At 44.3% G+C, this 20,815-nt stretch overlaps 1 protein-coding gene across 1 annotated transcript; it reads right to left on the bottom strand.

Moving 5' to 3' along the window:
- Positions 1–1,247: 1,247 nt before the first annotated feature.
- fndc5b (fibronectin type III domain containing 5b) lies at positions 1,248–19,228 on the bottom strand. The gene is made up of 5 exons (XM_083762965.1): positions 19,157–19,228; positions 17,933–18,131; positions 5,437–5,526; positions 2,827–3,019; positions 1,248–1,422 (listed from the first exon to the last, which is right to left on the bottom strand). The coding sequence occupies exons 1-4, from the start codon at positions 19,214–19,216 to the stop codon at positions 2,880–2,882; spliced, it is 489 nt and encodes a 162-aa protein (XP_083619091.1). The 5' UTR covers positions 19,217–19,228; the 3' UTR covers positions 1,248–1,422; positions 2,827–2,879.
- Positions 19,229–20,815: the final 1,587 nt, after the last annotated feature.

The raw sequence follows: 20,815 nt of genomic DNA, 5'->3' as shown, positions 1-20,815 counted from the left end.
CGATTCCAGACCACGGATACTGAATATGAATATGGGGAATATGAACAACAAGCCAAGACCCTTTAATGCTATATGAAGTTAGAGAGAGATGCCCTCTAGCTGGAAAAAAAAACCTTTGGGGTTGGGACAAAACAAACTCTGTAAAAGCTGAGTGCTGTGGGGGTGAGTCAGCCCTGTGATGAAGGATTGTGAGCCCCCAAAACGTGGCCTTCGTCAGGATCATGCTTGGATTTAGACAGTGTTTATTGGCTCACAGAAGGACAATACAGGGCGCAGTAAAAATCTTGTCAGTTTTTATCAACGAGGATGGATCGACTCGCACAAAAGAGACAGGGACATTAATGTGCCATCCAAGCCCAGAGAGAGGAGGCGAAAACATGACAATCATTTAGCTGGTGGCAGACAGAACAAGAAAGAGAGGAGAGTGAGTGAGACAGAAGGCGGGAACCAGACAGTGTTATACTCTTTTTCTGGGCCAAACAGTTCCCTTGGTGCTCGAGTTTAAATTGGGTTTCTGAAGACAAGCTATCACCGTCACCAACTACAGCTATGTGCTTATTAGAGACAGAGACTGGGAAAGTGAGGTGGAGAGATGGAAAGTGAGACGGAAGAAACCATGGAGTCTAGATAAAGAGAGACAGAGAGAACCACAAGGGGCAAATAAGGAGAGCAGGGGAGAGAGAGAGAAATTAGTTCCGAGCCAGAGGATATAATGAGAGAAGGGAGAGAGATAGACAATTAGACATTATACCCAGTCTCAGTGGGAGCTGTTCCTTTTTAAGACTCAAGGTTCTTTATTAACCCATTATAGGAGAGTCAAATTGTAGACTTTGGGTTCTCTCATGTGTTCCGCTGTGTGCTGTTGAGAGAGCAGGACCAGGAACCTGCTGGAGCTTAAACTGCTTCAGCTAACCTCACTGGCCAGCAGTGGCCACTGACATAAACTCTTCACAATGTAGGGGAAGACATTGCTCTATATGACATCCGTTTCCATAGAACCGTCCCAAGGTTTTGGCAAAGATCACATTTGAATTTAGTTTGTTTTTGCTGAGAAGGAAAGTCTCCCCCTCTTTGAGCAGCGCAGCGCCTTCCATTTTATATGTCTTTCATGACGCAGCTTGAACATGGGATTCCCCTTGTGTCAGGGTAAAACATTCTGAAAGGGGCTTCAAAAGGCCTGCACCACCGTTCTTTTTTCTCAGTTACATTTTGGTCTCAATAAGAACAGAATCTACGTTTGTCCTCCGCGGTATTTGCTTCGCCTTTGAGGCTGTGATTTCGCAAGTCCGGAAATGATTGTAGATCATAGCCGTTTTGAAACAGTTCTTCGTTGTTTTGGAGAGCAGAGGATCTGCGATGGTTGTTCCGCTCATCGGTCCGTCGATGTCCTTCCTAAGAATGGCTTTCTGTTGTTCTCAGGATCTAAAACATGTGAGTTGCACAGGACAACGTTATTACGGTTAAGAGCTGAAGCTATATGACAACCACAAAGCTCTCAATACCTATTCAGTATTTAAGTCCGACGTCATTTTGTAGTGCTACGTTACGTCCGGGTCCAAGTGGCACCAGCTCCCGTCCGCATCCCATTGTAAATAGAATATCTAAATGCGTGAATCTTTTTAAATTGACGTTATTTTTCAGAAAGGAAGCCATAGAGGGTTAAAATGGGTCTTAATGCTTCCAACTCGAGTAGTTGTCCATGACAAGTGTCCATGACAACAAAAATATATGATGTGGAGACAAAGACTATTATTATCATTATTATTGAAGGTGGCAACAGTCCATTTGCTCGGTAAATTATTTCGGGGGATATTTAGAATGTGTGCAGGCTTGAGTATGTTGAATCTAGTTTGCATTAATGAGGATTTAGTTGACACAATAAAATAAAATGGTGATAGTATTCCATGTGGGGCAGACGGCCTGTCACAGCCAGATTTTGGAGAGCAGCGCAGCTTTGTTGTTGCGAGGAAAGCGGTAAAATGAGCTTTCATGGTTGTTTTCGTCTCAGATTTAGTCCGACGGAGCGTCACAGTATAACTCCATGGGGACACAAAAGCGACACAAAAGTAGGACCCGGAAGTATCTCAGGAGCGGGCGCTCACGTCACAGCTAAAATACTGAATTACCTACCTGTTATATTTCAAAAAGTCCCACAGAAATGTGTTCACTTCAATTCACCTTCAGCTAAGCCCTGCCCTCTCCCACTTAGACACTCCCACTCCAGCCGGGCTCATTCATTCCAATATAAATATCATGAAATACTGGTTCAGTTTTGGAACCAGACCTTCAAAGTCTCAACATCTCTTCCAAATCCGGCAACAAGGCCTGCGCCATATGCACTGGAAAAATATGTGCGTGACATTTTTTTTTTTAACAATGTTTTATCATATAGGAAAACTATTGGTGGAGAGGTTTGTCTAACCCATGTTATGCTTAGCTGTGGTTGGACCATAGCCCTTTGGGAGGGGCTTAGCTATAGGTCAATAATTGGCAGCTGCAGCTTGCATGAAACATTTTTTATGGCATCATGGCCAATTTAAAACCATAAACCATCTGTCAAAGGTAGTTTTGAAAAGTAGGTAGCCATGCGAGCAGTGGTGGGAAAAGTACACAATTGTTTTACTTAAGTAAAAGTATCAATACTGCAATTTAGAACTACTTCATTACAAGTAAAAGTACGGATTTTTTTGTTTATCTACCTCCTCCTTCCATATAATAATAATTACCTAATGATCATGTTTTAGGGTGGAAAAGAACCACGGCACTCCATGTTTAACTAAAGAGCTATATCTAAATATAGTCATTATGAAGCTAGTACATTCTCACCTGCCCTGAGGTCTTAAGTGAAGGTTACTGCAAAAGGCTATGCAGGGCTGGTCTTAGACATTGCTGCGCAGTAGCCCCCCCTGGGGGTGCTCTGGAGTACTGCACTCCGAGGAGGTCTTGGCTTTGTCCTTGTTGGTGTTGGGCTCGTTGTCTTTGATGATGTCATACTGACGGCAGAACAGAACGATCACACCTGAGAGACAGAGACAGTCAGACAGACAGAGGGAGAGAGAGACAGAGAGACAGAGAGACAGAGAGATGTAGGAAAAGAGGGCGCGTGCTCGGAGTGTCTCATCTCGTCTTGACTCGTCTCAACTCGTCTGAGATCTCATCTCAAGAGGGAGACGACATGACATTGACTTTAAGGAGAGCTTTAGCGAGAGAGATGGAGACAATAAGCAGGAAAAGACAGTGGGATTAATAGACAGATACAGCATGACTGTGTGTGTGTGTTCCACAAAAAGGACCCCCCAGGAGGGCCATCATACTCGAGTCGACGTGGGCGTGCGTGCGTGTTTGAGGAAGAGAAGCGGGCCAACCAGTGGTTTGAGGCGGTCCTGTGTGTTCTGCTTATGTCAGCCTCCACAGCTGCACATCTCATCATTGCGACACTGAAAGGCATGATGGGAAATATGATCGCAGAGATGGCCGTGGCGGTGCCCCGCGGGTCCAATTAAAGTTTACAATCTCTCCACCTCCATTCTGCTCTTTTGTTTTTCCCTTATCGGCTGTGTTTAAAATGTTTTCCCTCCCGTTTTCTCCTCTCCGTCTCCCACTCTCTCTCTCTCCTTCTCTCCGTCACCTCTCGAACAGCGTTGTTTTGCTCATCGCCACCAAGATTTTCCTTTCATTCTCCTTCTGTCTCTCTCGTTCTTCTTTCTCTCTATTTTTCTCTCTCGCTCTTTCTCTCCCTTCCAATTCGCTCTCTGTCTCTCTCCCTCTCTCCCTCTCTCCCTCTCCCTCTCTCTCTCTCTCTCTCTCTCTCTCCCCCACCCCTCTATTTCTCTCTCTGTGTCTCTCTTGAGCTCTCCCCAAGGGGGGTGGGTTCTCTGGTAATTGGCGAGGTAAAAACCGGGGCTCTGCACTCCCCCCAGTGAATCGCATCGATGTTATACTGGGCCGTATTCGTGTCTCATTACAATGGGCGAATTGGGTTAGACACGGAATTTATAACTCCCTCTGTGTGTGTGAAAAGCACCGCTGAGGGTTGCACAAAAGAGGCGGCATATTTCCTCTCACGCATGCCCCAACTAATGGAGCCGAGCTTCATGCAGTCAGTTCCAGGCGCACAAAGTGGTAAATTCGTTTCTATATCAGTGGTGCGCAATATTTCATGTCAAGGACCCCAAAAATGATATGTAACTGGCCACTGGAAGATATGTTGTTCCAGGAACCCCTCAGAAGCAAAGACTTTAGTTAAAAATGTTCGCTCTGAAAGAATATATATTCAAAGTTTTGCGCTACATTTTCACGATTTTTCAAAAATAGCAGACCTACAAGATCATGGGCTATGAGCCTGTAGGTCTGCTATTTTTCAACAGCTAAAGCATAACATAAAGCTTAAAGCACCAAAAGGGCTAACCGCCCAAAATGGGTTAAGACTGTGTGTCAGATTGTTGTAAATATGGATATATCATCACGCTACATATACTACATACGCTAAAGATTTTACTGTGTAGTATATTTGTGCAGAGGCTGTGCTAAGTTTTATGGTTTTTGTTTGCGTTATAGTTGCATTCCCTGTATGTGCTGAGGCGTGTGGAATAGTGTGGAATACATTAAAATTAATATGCTGTAATCCTACGCTGGTTTTGTGCCATGCAGACATGGTTGCTATGGAAACCCGGAAGAGAGTTTATCTGGGTGTAAAAGAGCCACAACACAGAGCTGATGAAAACAGCGACTTTTAACAGTTCACAGAATGTAAAGGTCAGTCTATGCTTGCCGTGATAAGTGTCGAATGACGCATGTGTGGAAGGTAGTCTCGTGCATCACCACAATATAAAGTCTTCCCAACCAATCAGAGCACAGTACGCAACATTTTACGAAGGCGACAGTGACCTTTCATTGTTCAGGTCCTCTGCAAAGAGAAAGGTCAAAGGCAGAGGGGGCACATTTTTTGTCGTTCTGACGTCGCTTCTTTGTCACACTGCATGATTCGACAGCAACTGTGACGCTGGCCATGTTTTTAGCGAAGTCCCTCCTCCCCACACTGTTGGGAAATGTTTTTCTTCCTAATGTCAATTCCTATTGAATTGTATGTTGGAATTAACATGATTGTGTAATAATAAGTTAGACATTAAGTCAGGTCCAGAATTAAGTTAGACATTAAGTCAGGTCCAGCACATACTTATCACTGGGGCAGCAGTGGCTCAGGGGTAGAGTGGCCGGGCTCCCCCAGAGTTAGTGTCGAAGTGTCCCTGAGCAAGACTCCGAACCCCTAATTTCTCCCGATGTGCAGGTTGGTGCCTTGCCATCATTGCACGGTTTCCTCCAGCATCGGTGTGTGAACGTGTGAATGTAATGCACCATCTCTGTGAAGCGCCTTGGATAAAATATCAATGCACCATTGACTTTACCATTTACTGATGCTTTGGGACAGCAGCCTACCTGCCCACATGACCAGAACCACCACGATAATGATGCATTCTCCGGCCCTCAGCTGCGCTCCCTGCCCCATCTCCTCCATCGATAGCTCATCTTGAATGAGAAAATACCACACACACACACAGACACACAGAGACACACACACACACACACACACACACACACACACACACACACACACACAATATTTATACTGTGAGAAATCGGATCAATCGGTCCGAGAGTGGAACCAACCATGGTCATTGTCTCCACCAGGCCGAAGGCATGGGGAGAGAGTATGTTTTGCACTCCGTCCGTGTGTGTATGTGTCCGTCCGTGTGTCCATCCGTCTGTGTACAGCTAATCTCTGGCACCGTTGGCCCGGTCGATGCCAAACTGTGCACACACACTCCCTGGATGCCAACAACGAACCTCTCCCGGCCTGCCACCATGAGGCCCATTTTGCCAAAACACATTACTGTAGATTACTTGTATACATTATATCCATATACATCATGCAAATCGGTATACACTATCTCCATAGTCATGTGATCAACACGATCTGTCCGCTTTCCCAAATTCCATCCACCCTGGGCAAGACCTACGCTGAAAAGACTATAAGCGGAAGTTGCAGGATTTTAGTGGAAGTATTGCCCCGTTGATGCTTTACAAATCAGTTTACACTCTCCGTGAATGTGTTGTGATTGGTCGGGAAAATATCGTATCCGGGGGAAATACATTTGATGGATGTTCCGGAGGATACATCCGCCGATAGCTTCTCTGCCTTACGTTGTGACCAGGCTTTTCTTTTCGCAGATACAGTAAGTAAGCCTGGGACCGAAGCTAAATTCCATCCCGATTGGCTATAAGATTGCCTTCCAAAATGTGCATGATTGGTCCATTTTGAACAAAAGGCCTCAAATCATGAACACAGCATGCCATTTCTGTGAAATTATATCCCACTAGGCCGAGGAAGCATTGCCACTTAAAATGTTCAAATCAGCCTCATGGTGCGCTATAACCGACCAATTTCTGTTTTCAACTATAACTGCACCTGCTCTGTGTACAACTTTGTATGCACATTGCACACTACTAAACATTTTGAATACACTGTGATTTTTATTGCCCTGATATACAGGGGCGGCCTTAGGAATCTGGAGGCCCATTTCAAGACCAAATATGAGGCCCCCATATACCTATGACATCATTATTTTGTTGATACAGCCGTATATTGATACGAATAGTTTGACTGTTCAATATCACACGCAGCTTTTACTCTCGACAATTAGCAACAACACCTTTCCTCATCCTGTCGTCCCTTCACAATTAAAGTGTCTCCTCTTTACCTCCCAATGCTGCACATTTTACCATGTTATTTACATAAAATAGGTGTAACTTTACTAACTTTAACATTGTGGGAGAGAGCAAGGCAGTGAGTGAGCGAGAGATAGAGAGAGGGCCAAGAGTGGCGGCGGTTGACTGAGGGGACTTCAGTGCACTGTACACTCTTGCTTCGTGTTCCAGGTTGGCTTGGTGTGGAATGTGCTAATTTGTCCCCTATATTCAAAGTCTGATTTCCATTGATTGTTGGCTGTGTTTAGCATGTATATGGCTGTGGAGTTTTGGTACAAAATCAAAACAACTTGTCTAATATTTTGGCATGTTTAAACCTCCAGGAAAATCCGTGTTGAGGTTCTTAATCCACTGTTTTCCATTAAAACGTCTTTGTCCTATACTGTCCAGTTGGGATTGTGTTGAAGTCCAGATACTTTTAGAGCTTGAATGCCATGTGCCATGTAATGTTGAACAATCCTTTTAGTTGTCTTTTTTGCATTGTTAATATTGTATTTGTGTTGTCTCAGCCTTGCAGCTATTGTTTTACTTGTTTCTCCGACATATTGTAAGATTAAATAAACACAGTTGCTGGTGCTGGCTGTTATCTGTTGTTTAATCTCCAACATGCGTTTTGTAGTTCTATTTTTAACTATTTGTTTGGGTTTGAAGTATTCTAGTCTCTGGCGTGCTGGTGTGTTGATTCCTTTTAGCTTGCTGTGTACCAGATAGTCTTTAAGATTTATTTTTTTCTGTAGGCCGAGTTTCGCGATTATAATTTTTTTGGCAAAAGGAGAAGGAAAAACACATAACAATAACAATAAAGGACCAAGTCCTTTCAGGACTGCTTGGTCCTTTAAATAAAAAAAGATCATAGAAATAAATATACAATAAAGAGAGTTCCACCGTGTTCAGTTTGGAACATACAGACACAGGTTTGTGTTTCCACCGCATTGTGTTGGACGGAACAATTGTCATTGTTTGATGCCTAGCTGAATGGTTAGAGAGCCTGTCTGGAGAGAAGGAGTCTCCTGAGGTTTGAATCTCAGTAAGCGATGCTGAGAGGTGGCTCACCATCAGGTGGGATGAGATGTTGATCCATCATTTCTTGATCTTTCTGCTGTTCCATCGTCTGGAATGTGGTCTTGGTTGTTATTGTTGTTGTCGTCTGTTGTCGTTGGTTTCCATGGCTGCCAGTTCCCACCTGATGTCGTGTGGGAGTTCTGATTGGTCCAGAGCGTACTGAATAACTTCTAGCTTACATAACGTCTTAAGACTAGGACTCAAGTCTAAGATGAACATCTCATCAGACATAGTGAGAGCTCCTTTTGTTCCTCCAAAGAGGATGATACGATCTCCCACAATGCAACAGCACATACCACGCAAGCACATACCACGCATTGGACATGGTCCTTTCCACGGGAGCTCAACCTTCTTCCAGGAGAAGGTCTCTGGACTGAATTTCCACACATCATTGAAGTTCTGGTTACCGTTGCAGCCACCAAATATGTACAGCTCTCCATTGTAGGTAAATGCTGAATGACCCCTGCGTCCTTCTGGTAGAAGTTGAATAGAAGGTGTGTCCAACCAGACGTTGGTCTCTGTGTCAAACACTCTGATGGTGTTGTAGACCCCCTGGTCTACACGGCCCCCAAATACAAACATCTTTTTTCCGACGATGGTGGCAGAGTGAAAGTGTGAAGCAGGAGGTGGAGTTCCTCTGGTGTTAATTAAAGACCAGACCATTGTGCTGGTGTCCAACTTGTACATGTCATTAGTGTATCCAGTCAGCTTAGTGTCTCCTCCATGGATAAACATGACCTTCTCCAACACACAGGCTGAGTGGCCACACCTCGCCTCTGGAACAGTTCCAGAATCCCTGGAGTCTGTCTGTCTGTCTGTCTGTCTGTCTGTCTGTCTGTCTGTCTGTCTGTCTGTCTGTCTGTCTGTCTGTCTGTCTGTCTGGCTCTCTTCTCTCTCTCGACGTCTACAGTCATTTTCAACACGGTGCATCATCTTATATCTTCTGGTGTGAAATCACACGAGACACAAACTGTTGCCATGCACACCTTAACGACGCCAATTAGTGCAACCTTTGAACTCTATTGCTATATTTATTACTTCATTGCGGCTACCTTGGGGTCTATGGATCTATGGGTCTATGGATCTATGGGTCTTCCACACGTATAGCATAGTATAGTATATTTAAGCAATAAGCCACGAGAGGTCTCAGGTTACCGGGTATTTTACACTGCCTGGGAGCGTAGGCAGACCCGAGGCGCAGCCGAGGGTCTTCTGTGTGTGTGTGTGTGTGTGTGTGTGTGTGTGTGTGTGTGTGTGTGTGTGTGTGTGTGTGTGTGTGTGTGTGTGTGTGTGTGTGTGTGTGTTCGCTCATGTGCGTTCGCGCGCACGTGTGTGTGTTCGCGCATGCGCGGAATGTGCTCAAGCTGACTGGCTGAGCACGGAATGTGATGTATGGTGATAACAGTGCCGCTCACGTCACGCGGGTGTGTTATTTTTCTCCATATCGCTGTGTGAGAGACAGTCCACTGAGCAACTCAAAGTGAGGCTGAATGACAAGCATTTTGCATTCTGGCTCTTTGAGGGGAGCTAGCGCCCCCTATGGCCAGCTTGGTGTGTTTGTGTGTTCTCAGGGGCAGCCTTAGGAATCTGGAGGCCTGTTTCAAGACCAAATATGAGGCCCCCATATACCCATGACATCATTATTTTGTTGAGGCCCCCCTGAGGGTGGAGGCCCGTTTCAATTGAAACTGGTGAAACATACTTAAGGCCTCCTATGCTGATATATACAACCACCAGACCAGACAAACATCACAAACGCTGTTATCCTGGTGGAGACCTGTGCCCCGAGGGGCACTGTTTCTATAGTTAGATCTTTAGTGGTGGAGGCGGTGGCAGAGAGTGACAGAGAGAGGCTGGGAGAAGTGGGGAAAAGTGCTGCTATTTGATTCAAATTAAAAGCTCTGTATCAAGGTACTCCTCCGCGCATACAGCATGTCATTATTCCTAACAGCGAGTGAACATTTTCATGGTTTTATTCAATGTGTTCTTTGTTCCCTTTTAATTGTACATAATTTCTCAGTTTTGATCGTTTTCTCATGGCAATACAGCTCCTTTGACTTGACTTCAATTGAATTGACAGAGGGGTAGAGAGAGAGAGAGAGAGAGAGAGAGAGAGAAATACAGAGGGAGGGCGAGACAGAGAAACCCTGCGAGTGAGAGGGAACTCATTTTATTCCCGCGGTGACGGAGCTCAAGCAAGTGCAGCACGACGATGCCAACCGGGAGGAGGCTCAAGGTGCAGGACACTCTGTACTCATTAATCTCTCTCTCTCTGGCACCGTGTCTGCCACAGCCAGGCACTGTGCCACCCTTCTCTCCCCCCCTGGATTCCACTTACATCAGGGCTTCCCTGCATGGGCTTTGAAGAAGACCTGCCTAGTGTTATCACCAGTGTTAATGGCTTCGGCAATAAGGCTATAGGCTTTTTCACAGCAACACTCATGGCAGGGCAGTCCAAGAGTTACACACAGCACTATAGTCTGTCGGACGGAATGTGTACAAACTGTACGTGTTAATGCCGTATGTAAATATAGGATTCACTCACTGGATCATGGTCCCAAATTGTCTTTTAATCGATGGACCTACAGACACTTTGGGTGCATATGATGATCGAGGCTGCGGTTTGACCTGAGATCAGATTCTAAAAATGTCTTCTACATCCTGACAGTTTTCTGAAAAAGCTGTGTTTCTATGTCAGTCGTTCTTCGATTTTTCAAAATAGCAGACCTACAAGCTCGTAGCGCGCCACTCAGTGGCGCGCTACGAGCTTGTAGATCTGCTATTTTTCAATAGCTAAAGCATTACATAATGCTAACACCAAAAGGGGTTCCCGCCCAAAATGGGTTAAAGCTGTTCTTCTGTCCAGCACCGAGGATTTTATCGTTTGAATGTGCATGCTTTGTGAAAATGTTGCTTAACATTGTAGGTCCTATTCTGCGGCAGAAATAGCAGATCTACAATTTCACGCATGGGATACAACAAATCTATGAAAGAAAACAATTCACCCACTGCTTTACGCCTGTCAGACTGTGATGTGACAAATACAAATAATTCTGATTCTGATTCGGTGGTGGTTCTGTGTCATGACATTGCACATGTACAGCTGTGATTGAGATTGACACAGTAAATGCCTCGATAGGCTGTTAAATCGGCATCTATATAGCGTCTGCCACGCTAGACCAAGTTGTCTATTGTCAAATGCAACAATGCAATTGCCACAGCTGTTCGTACCGCATTTCTCACCCAGAGGGGAGTAACTGGTGTGTGTGTGTGTACAGATGCGTTTTGTGGACTGTAGCTCGGCATTCAAGACCATACTACTGTTAGGCGGGTAAAAATATGGTTTGACCCTAAAAAAATTGCAACAAAAGGTTTTTTGTAGTATTAGGTGTCCTTAATAACATACTAAAAGTTTACCAAAGTTTGACCACCCGAAAGGTGTTATTTTCAAGATGGCCGCCGCCAGTTCTTAAAATACCATTACTCCTCCATTATTCATCCTAGAAAAATAATTTTGGTGTCTAACCCTATGTTTTGGTTATCTAGGAATCCAATTAGCATATAAAAATTATATAAAGTACAATGATATATTAAAGCAATTGTTTATAAGGTTATAACAGTGTAATAGGACATTTCCCTTTTCTATAATGCTGTACTGCTGTATAGGTGAATTCATCACCTATACACAATTCACATTCTGTTGAAGCTTTCAGGAGATTTATTTTGATACCATAACAATAAGGAATATATTCATTATTACTGGGTGGTACTGTCATGTGACGTTTGTAAAAGCATGGCTGCCAAGTGATAGACTGCATGGGAATATTACACAAATCATGGAATAAATTTACAGAGAAATGTCTGCCCTTTTGTTTGTAAAGGTGTCTGGCAATAATAATAATAAAAATAAGTCCCCTATAAGGGTAGTGTTTCCCAAACTGTGGGCCGGGACAAACATTGTGAAAATAGGCAATCTATAAAAGCTCACAACGCTGAGTGTCTTTGCAGCAAACACACTCAGTCAGTAGAACCAAATGGCCACTTGTCTGGTCTATGGGGAAGATGGACTCCTCAGTGGGGATACAGTGGAGAGAAATGGCCCCTCATGGGCCTAGAGCAGGGGTGTCGAACTCAACTTGGGGCGAGGGCCGCATTGGTCAAAAGGTCACTTGATGGGGGCCACAACCAGTTGCGGACGCACGCTCGATGTCTCAGTCAGTCACTGCTATAATATCTATCTATCTATCTATCTATCTACTGTATCTATCTATCATCTATCTATATATGCTCAGACCCAGCCAGCCAGCCAGCAATCCACACACATAGTGCTCAGACCCAGCCAGCCACACACATAGTGCTCAGACCCAGCCAGCCAGCAAGCCACACACATAGTGCTCAGACCCAGCCAGCCAGCAAGCCACACACATAGTGCTCAGACCCAGCCAGCAAGCCACACACATAGTGCTCAGACCCAGCCAGCAAGCCACACACATAGTGCTCAGACCCAGCCAGCAAGCCACACACATAGTGCTCAGACCCAGCCAGCAAGCCACACACATATAGTGCTCAGACCCAGCCAGCCAGCCACACACATAGTGCTCAGACCCAGCCAGCCAGCAAGCCACACACATAGTGCTCAGACCCAGCCAGCCACACACATAGTGCTCAGACCCAGCCAGCCAGCAAGCCACACACATAGCTCCGTAAGGGAGTGGTCAGTGGTTGCACCACTCAAAAAATCTTCAAAAAACTGAAGAGGCTACTGGAGATTGGAGAACCTGATTTGGACATGATCTGATGCAGGACAATATTATGTCACTATGACAGAAAGAGAAGATGGGTCTGGTCACATTCATTCACCCCATAATCTCAGTGGAAATTGGGGAATATGTTGACAATAGTCGACAGCTCTGCCGATTAATAATCGATTAATTGAACCCACCCCCCATATTAATCAATATCACAACATGGAGGTCTTAGAACTACCACCACAGGGACAGACAAGCCCCAATCTCTCAAGCTCTCAAGTGCCCCATAGCTTTAATGGGACATGTACTGTAGAGCCACCTCGGACATGCACCATGAGGGTCTTCTTAACTTTGCTCTGCTGTGCTCCAAGTCCCCAGGGAGAAATCCAGTGAGCCCCACTCCCCATACTCCCCTGTACCCACCGGAGGGGAACCCTAGGCCCACTAAACTCTAGACCGGACCCCCCTTTACCTTCTCACCCAACCCCACCTATCATACTCCCCTCTGCACCCGGTAGAGACTTAGGTTCTGACTACTCTGCACTAAGAGTAAGTAGAGCGTCGCAGTCCCGCCCCCTCGAGAGAGACGGAGAAGAAATCCCCGTTCATTTTCCTCATAGACTTTTCAAAAAGTATTTATTTAAAGACGTTTACACCGCGGACAAAGACAACTCTTGTCGTGACAAATCATGACAATAAACACAATGTTTTGGGCCAAACAAAGAATTAGAAAGTAGAAAAAACAGCAGATTACAACACTTGTTGTTTTTCTTCTTTGTAATTATTTATTTGGTCCAAAATATTGTGTTTTTTGTCATGATTTGTCACGACAAGAGTTGGCTTTGTACGACGCTTATAATGTCTTTCAATAAATACGTTTCAAAATGTCTATGGGAAAAATGCATTGGGAATTATTTCCTGGGCCCATGGCGTCGTCATGAAAGGGGGCGGGACTGCGACGCTCTAGAATGCAAGAAATTAGTTTTGGGTGGGGTGTATAATGATGAATTATTTACAGTAGTTTGAGCCAAAGTTTATCCACCAAGCTATCCAAAACGTTTCAATATTGCAATCATGTAGGCTATTATCTATCAACTGACAATATTCTCTGCCACAACCTTCTGAATTACTGAAAATTGTGACTATTAGTTTTGTTGTGTTTTGAGGATATCTTGAAACCTTATTCCAAAAAATATATAAATATTCAGACATTTATTAAATATTTAGTTTAGTTAACTTGAAACTGGTGAGGGTTTTAACAGAGTCACAAACACAATATTGGATTTCACAATTATCTAATTGTATCTCTGCAATTTGAACAAGTTCAATGGACTCCTAGACCCCAAAAACATAGGGTTAGACACAAAAAGTACTTCTCTAGGATGAATAATGAAGGAGTTAGGCTATTTTAATGGTTTTTAGGCCATCTTGGACGCCATCTTGAAAATAACACCTTTCGGGTGGTCAAACTTTGGTAAACTTTTAGTATGTTATTAGGGACACCTAATACTACAAAAAACTGTTGAGAAACCTTTTGTTGCAATTTTTTTAGGGTAAGGTGCTTTTTTTTCATAGATTTACTCGCCTATGTATAGTTCCTGCCAAGCTGAGAGATCTGGGCCTGCACCCAAGAGTGTGCAGCTGGATATGGGAGTCGGACATCCTGTCGGGCCATCGCCAGCTGGTGAGAATGGGCGGCATGATACATCACATAACCACTAACCACTAACCACTAACCACTAACCACTAACCACTAACCCACAACACAGAGCCCCCCTCTGGGCAGCGGGCTGAACCCTCTCTTCTACTCCCAGTTAGGGCTTTAAGCAATTAGTCGACTATTCAACTATAGTAACTCCACTAGTTGACCTCATTGGTAGTAGGTACTAGTCACCAATGTACACCGTTTTTGAGTGGTGCAACCACTCCAAAGAACAGCAATGTCAGTGTCCGCCTACCTATGTGTCCGCCTATATGTTCACCTATGTACCTATGTGGCCATGAGCACCAGTATATGACTATTAGTACCAGTAGGGGCGCTGTTTGCCAGAAACAGAGAGAGAGATATATTATTAGTGCTGCACTGTTGCCTGCTAATGAGAGAGAGAGAGAGAGAGAGAGAGAGGAGAGGAGGGGGGGGGGGGGGGGGGAGTTGCACCACTCAGTTCACACGGGTGTGATTTTAAATGTACAAATAAAAAATAAAATAAATCTTTTTTTTTTACATACTGTAATAGGTATAGGCCTAGTTAAACAACTCGTCGACTAGTCGACTAGTAAACTAGGCAACTAGTTAACTAGTAAAAATCACTAGAAATGAAAGCCCTATAGTCCCTATACTACACCATCAACAGCGTGACTAATATGCACAGCTACAACATCATTAAGTATGCTCACGAGCGGCGATGAGCCTGAATGTCAACACAGGGTACGAGGTCAGGTCAGCAGCCTCGACATCAAATAGACAAAAGAAGCAGACTGTTGACTACATTAAAGCACGCCCCAATCTCAACTCGACTATAGTGTTGCAGTGGAGAGGGTCTGCGGGGGTCTGTGAGGGTCTTCACCATTGAGAGCATCCTGGCGAGCTCATGCGTTACTGCCTACAGTATGGGATTGGGAACTGCACCACACTGGACCGTGGAAGAGCAGTAAAGAGACCTATATTCCTTTAGCAATGTGTACAGCCAAGGCTATGAGTGGATCGTCAAAGACACTCACCACCACCCCAGGCAATATTGTAGCATCAATGTCTGCGGTCATTAAAAAGCAAGTTTGGAGCCAGTTTGAAAGCAAGTTTGGAGTCAAAGGCCCTTAATCAATGACCTGGCCATGCAGAGACAGACAAATATGGGACATGACGAAAACAGTGACGCACTGGAAGAAGTACAGACACCTGTCTGACATGAAGACATACAAAACATAGACCTGACCGACGGAGACAGACAGACGGACGGACGGTCAGAGAGCAGCAGGAAATAAATAAAGACCCAAAGAAAGGGTGTTGTTGTTGTGGTGCGTTGTGTGACGCTGTGCGAAACAGATGGGAACTGTGTGAAGCTGATTAATGCCCACTTATGGGAGGGGCGCAGTAATGGCTCGGAGATTTAATCAAGTACTAATGAATATTCCTCTAAACACAAACATACGCACGCGCACACACGCGCACACACACGTGTGCGGCTGCGCGCGCGAACACATCCAGTAACTTCTGACAAAGTCGAAGCAAACTAAATGAGATTTTGCCACAGGCTTCGAGGCAAATATTCTCCCCACACAATCATCCAGACAGGTCGTCTTCCTCTGTTAAAAGAAAGTTTCACTCTATTGGCCTCACAGGGATGGAGCCAAACAAATCCCCTGAGGGATTTATCGGAGCACAGGCGCTCCCCGGTGCCGCTCCATTGTTCCCTCCCTTATCTCCTGGATTCGGCGGAGGAGGGTCTGGCATTTTCCTCTCACTGTCTGAGGCAGCTCTTCTCTGCTCCGTATTTGGGTCACAGAGGAGATGATAAAACTGGAAGTGAAACGAGCCGCTTCAGATAACAGTGTGGCGGCGAGACGATGGGGCGGTTGCATGCAAGCAAAAGAAAAAGAGAATCTGAGAAGAATCTATTTCATTAATCCATTTTGGGCGGGAGAACCCCTTTTGGTGTTTTAAACATTATGTTATAATTTAGCTATTGAAAAATAGCAGATCTACAAGCTCATAGCGCGCCACCGAGTGGCGCGCTACGAGCTTGTAGGTCTGCTATTTTTGAAAAATCGTTAAAATGTGCCTCAAATCTTTCCGAAAATGTTCCTGATTTAGAAGATTTCAAAATTACTCAAAATTACTCTTTCTCTGTCCTGACGTAAAAAAAAAACAAAAAACAACAATGGGCCTCCGTGTGGCGTAGGGGTAAAGTCCCTGCTCGCCACCGTGGGGACTGGGGTTTGATTCCTTGATAGTCGCTATACGACTTGGCTGGTGCTTCAATGAACACAATTTAACACAATTTCTGTGTTAGCGCATAATATTGTGCAGCCTATATGCTTTACTTTGCTATCCTCTCAATACATTCTGTACCATGCGCCCCAACATAAAAATACACAAAAGCACACGTGCAAGTTCTGTTCTGTACAGAAACAGTAAAGCTTGCTCACTCTCTCCCACGATCTGCACTAGCCGGTGCAGGTGCACACATGCATGACTGTACATATACACTATGCACTTAAGCAACTAGTCGACTATTCAACTAGTCGACTAGTAAATCCACTAGTTGACCTTGCTGGTACTAGATGACTAGTTGATAAGAAGAAAAGAAAACTTGTTTATGTAGGCCTCAAGATCAGCTAGAATGCTAGATTATAGTCACCAATGTACACAGTTTTCAAATGTAGAAATATTATTACATAATAGGTACAAGTTAAACAACTAGTCGACTAGTAAACTAGGCAATTAGTCAACTAGTAAAAATCACTAAAGTGAACGCCCTAATATGCACATGTGTTCATGGGCGCCTATATACCAGATTACCAGTATTGATTTTGTCGACTAATACTACGACTACCTTTTTTCATTGACGAAGACTAATTGGAAACTAAATGAAAACTAAGCTATGATGACTAAAACTAAGATACATATATTGACAATTTCATCAACAAATAAAAAATAAACAAAAATGTTAGTAAGGGACTAGTGGACAAGAGATCCAGTATTAGTAAGAGACACAAGTCATTTTAAACTTGGTTGCATGCTGAAAATAGCCGATCTATACAAGTGCACAACGTAGCCGATCTACAAGCATACTAGCATAGCCGATCTACATAGCCGATCTACATAGCCGATCTACAAGCGCACAACGTGTGGCGTTGCGACGTGCTGTGAGCTTGTAGATTGGAGTATTATTATTATTATTATGGAGTACTATTGGAGTACTATTTTCAGCAAGTGTAAAATCAGTCATTACGACAGCAAAATACATTTTAGTTTGTCTTATGACATTTAGTCAACTAAAACTAGACTAACACTAACATTCCTCGATCTTAATTTGTCTATACTATTTGTCTAGAACTCTTTTGTACACCAGTCTGCTCTGCTTTTAAACCAAAATGGGTAAACCAAGAGGATATGTTCTATTGTTCTTGTTCCTGTCTGCTTCTGTGATTTGTGTCCTGTAATGTATCTTTTGTAATGTATTGTGTCTGTCTTGTCTGTATCTTGAACGGTGACGTCATGGAAAATTTCAGTGAAAGCTGACAATAAAGTTGTATGGTATCGTATCGTATTCCGGGTGACGAAAATGTGACAAAAACTAAATTCAAGAGACTGACTAAAACTAAAAATCTAAGTTTGCTGTCAAAATCAACACTACCTGGGCTCTTAGAGGCCAGCTTCTCGGACTCTTTGGGCGTTCTGAAGAGAAGGGGTTCACTGGGGGGGCTGCTGCCTCCCATGCTGATGCTCTGGACATGAACGATGTACTCCGTGTCCTCGTCCAGGTCCCACAATGCACAGGAGCGCGTGGTCGTGTTCACTTCCTGGATGAAGCGTAGCATGCGCACGTCCTTCTTCTGTAAACCAATCAGAAGAGTCGAGAAGGAGCGAATGAGCCGCCCAGTGGAGGTTTGAGGTGGGGAATCAAAGTATGACGTCTCTCCCTCATTATACCCGTTGCTGTCAGGAGGAATCCACCTAACTCCATTTTTGAGGTTTATGATTATTATTATTATTTTCTTTTGCATAAATCAGTGCTATTGAGGACTCTTTACGTCTGTGTGTTGTTTCTAAAAGATAGAACCAATAGTAAAAAACCTCTTAAACTCCATTGGACCCTCAAACTGTCTGCTAAAGTATAACTCCAGCACCTGTCTCCCTCTCATGCAAGTAATATAAAGTCACTAACCCTAACACCAACTTTGATGAGGCAGTATTGCTTTGTTTTCTAAAGTCTCACAACATTTTGCGATGCACATTTCTTGCAATGCAATTTAGAAGTTTAATGAAATGCCAAAAAGAGGGACACCATGTGCCTATGTGGTAATTACTTTAGCCGGCATCATGGTGACTCAAGCAGTGAATATGAGTACAGATATGGATGCGGAACTAGATCTGCCTTTTCTTTTTTTAATCTTGAAAATGTGGGGCAAATCTTTGAATATTCTTTCATAGCGAACGTTTTTAACTCAAATCTTTGCTTCTGGAGGGTCCCTGGAACAACATATTTTCAGATGAGGGTCGGTGACCAATTAATAATTATAACATATATTTTTGGGGGTCCTTGACATGAAAATGTTTGAGAACCACTGACAGAGAAACATGGGTTTTTCAGAAAACTGTTAGGATTTAGAAGCCATTTCTTTTAGAATCGGCCTCAGGACTAAATGAGTTAAACAACATTAGCATTCTAGGATTAAACATCCTACAGGTTGTAATTTGCCAGCTGGGTGTGATGGGAACATAATGTGTTCACAGTCCCGCAATGACTGTTTCTCTGCCAATAGTAGTCACATATTTGAAGACCAATACAAATTCATTCTGTAACACATAAGTGCACGCACACATGAATGTACATGCACGTACTGTACTGTACACGCACCTGTTGGGTAATGGCGAATCCTATGACGGGGTCTCCTTCCAGGATCTCCCATGTGACCATGGCAGAGTTGACCTCCAGTTCTGTGATGGTCACATTGAGCGGAGCTGATAGGAGGGAGTCTGACGCACGCACACACACACACACACACACACACACACACACACACACACACACACACACACACACACACACACACACACACACACACACATACAGTGAGACATGAATATTTGTTCTGATATGTTGCATTATGTATTACTACATTGGGGGCGGCTATAGTCGTAGCTGAGTGCGTAGGGAGGCTGCCCAGTAATCAGAAGGTCACTGGTTCCCCCCCCTCCCTCTCTCCCTCCCGTCTATGTGTCCTCCCACTGATGAACGCTCATCATGACCATCTGATCAGCCATCCCATTTACCTCTCTCTTTCTCTCTCTCTCTCTCTCTCTCTCTCTCGCTTTCTTAATTATTCTCTCTGTTCTCGAGCAAATTAAGATCCCCTCCTCATAGGTCACCAGGTCTAATTAATCACACACACACACACACACACACACACACACACACACACACACACACACACACACACACACACACACACACACACACACACACACACACACACACACACACACACACACACACACACACACACACACACACACACGCCTCTTGTGTTTCCCTCGATAAGCCTCTCAGCTGACCCCCCCCCCCCCCCACACACACACACACACACACAACACACACACGCATGCACGTGAGGCAGGCAATTAATGTGGCAGGCACATGTCATTATGTGTGAGTGGTGCAGCTGTGCTTCAGAGAATGTATCCATTCGTAACTCATGCACTTGTGCAAATGTAACCAAATGGACCCGTAACGGTCCGCTTGGTAACATTGTATAGAACTCTCCTCTGAGTTAAATTACGTACAACTTCAGTGACCAGCGTTTAACTCTTTAACCATGAGTCGCTCTGGATTAAGAAGATTTAGGCTAAATGCCTAAATTGTACACAGGCTAGAGTTAGCAAACTGGTTGGCTCTGTAGTTGGACCACTTTCTTTATGTAGCTGATCTACAAGCGCACAACACCTATAGCAACATGGAGGACTGTGAGTTTGTAGATCTGCATATTTTTAGCCATTGTTTGGTAAGTGGTTAAGCGATTCAGAGCCAGCGTTACAAACAGCACAGCTGTGCTATTGGCTGGTGGAATGTACACAGATACAGTCCCAGGCTGCTGCTCCCAGCATGCTCTGGACAGCAACATCTTCTCCTCGGTGTTGGAAAAAGTAAAGTATCAATACTGAAATATAGAAATACTGTTACAAATAAGAGTATTAAGAGTAATAAGAGTGAAATAGATGATCACGCCGGCACCCCTGATGCCATTCATGCACCTGACCACCTTTAGGATGACCGTATTTTCGTCTGATGCGCTTTCCTATAAAAGTACAATATTTGCCTCCGATATGTAGTGCAGTAGTAAAGGCTCATTCATAGTCTGGATTTTCTGTGGTGGGATGACCACCGCTCCGGTGGTGAGGTGACCACCGCTCCGGTGGTGAGGTGACCACCGCTCCGGTGGTGAGGTGACCACCGCTCAAATAACGTTGAGCGGTGGTGAGTAAAAACAGAGAGAAGGGCTGCATGGGGCGGTGGTTT

Source organism: Protomyctophum parallelum, assembly GCF_964188405.1.
Source record: "Protomyctophum parallelum genome assembly, chromosome: 1".
In the NCBI taxonomy this organism is placed as follows: Eukaryota; Metazoa; Chordata; class Actinopteri; order Myctophiformes; family Myctophidae; genus Protomyctophum; species Protomyctophum parallelum.
This window is presented reverse-complemented; position numbering and strand designations above follow the sequence as displayed.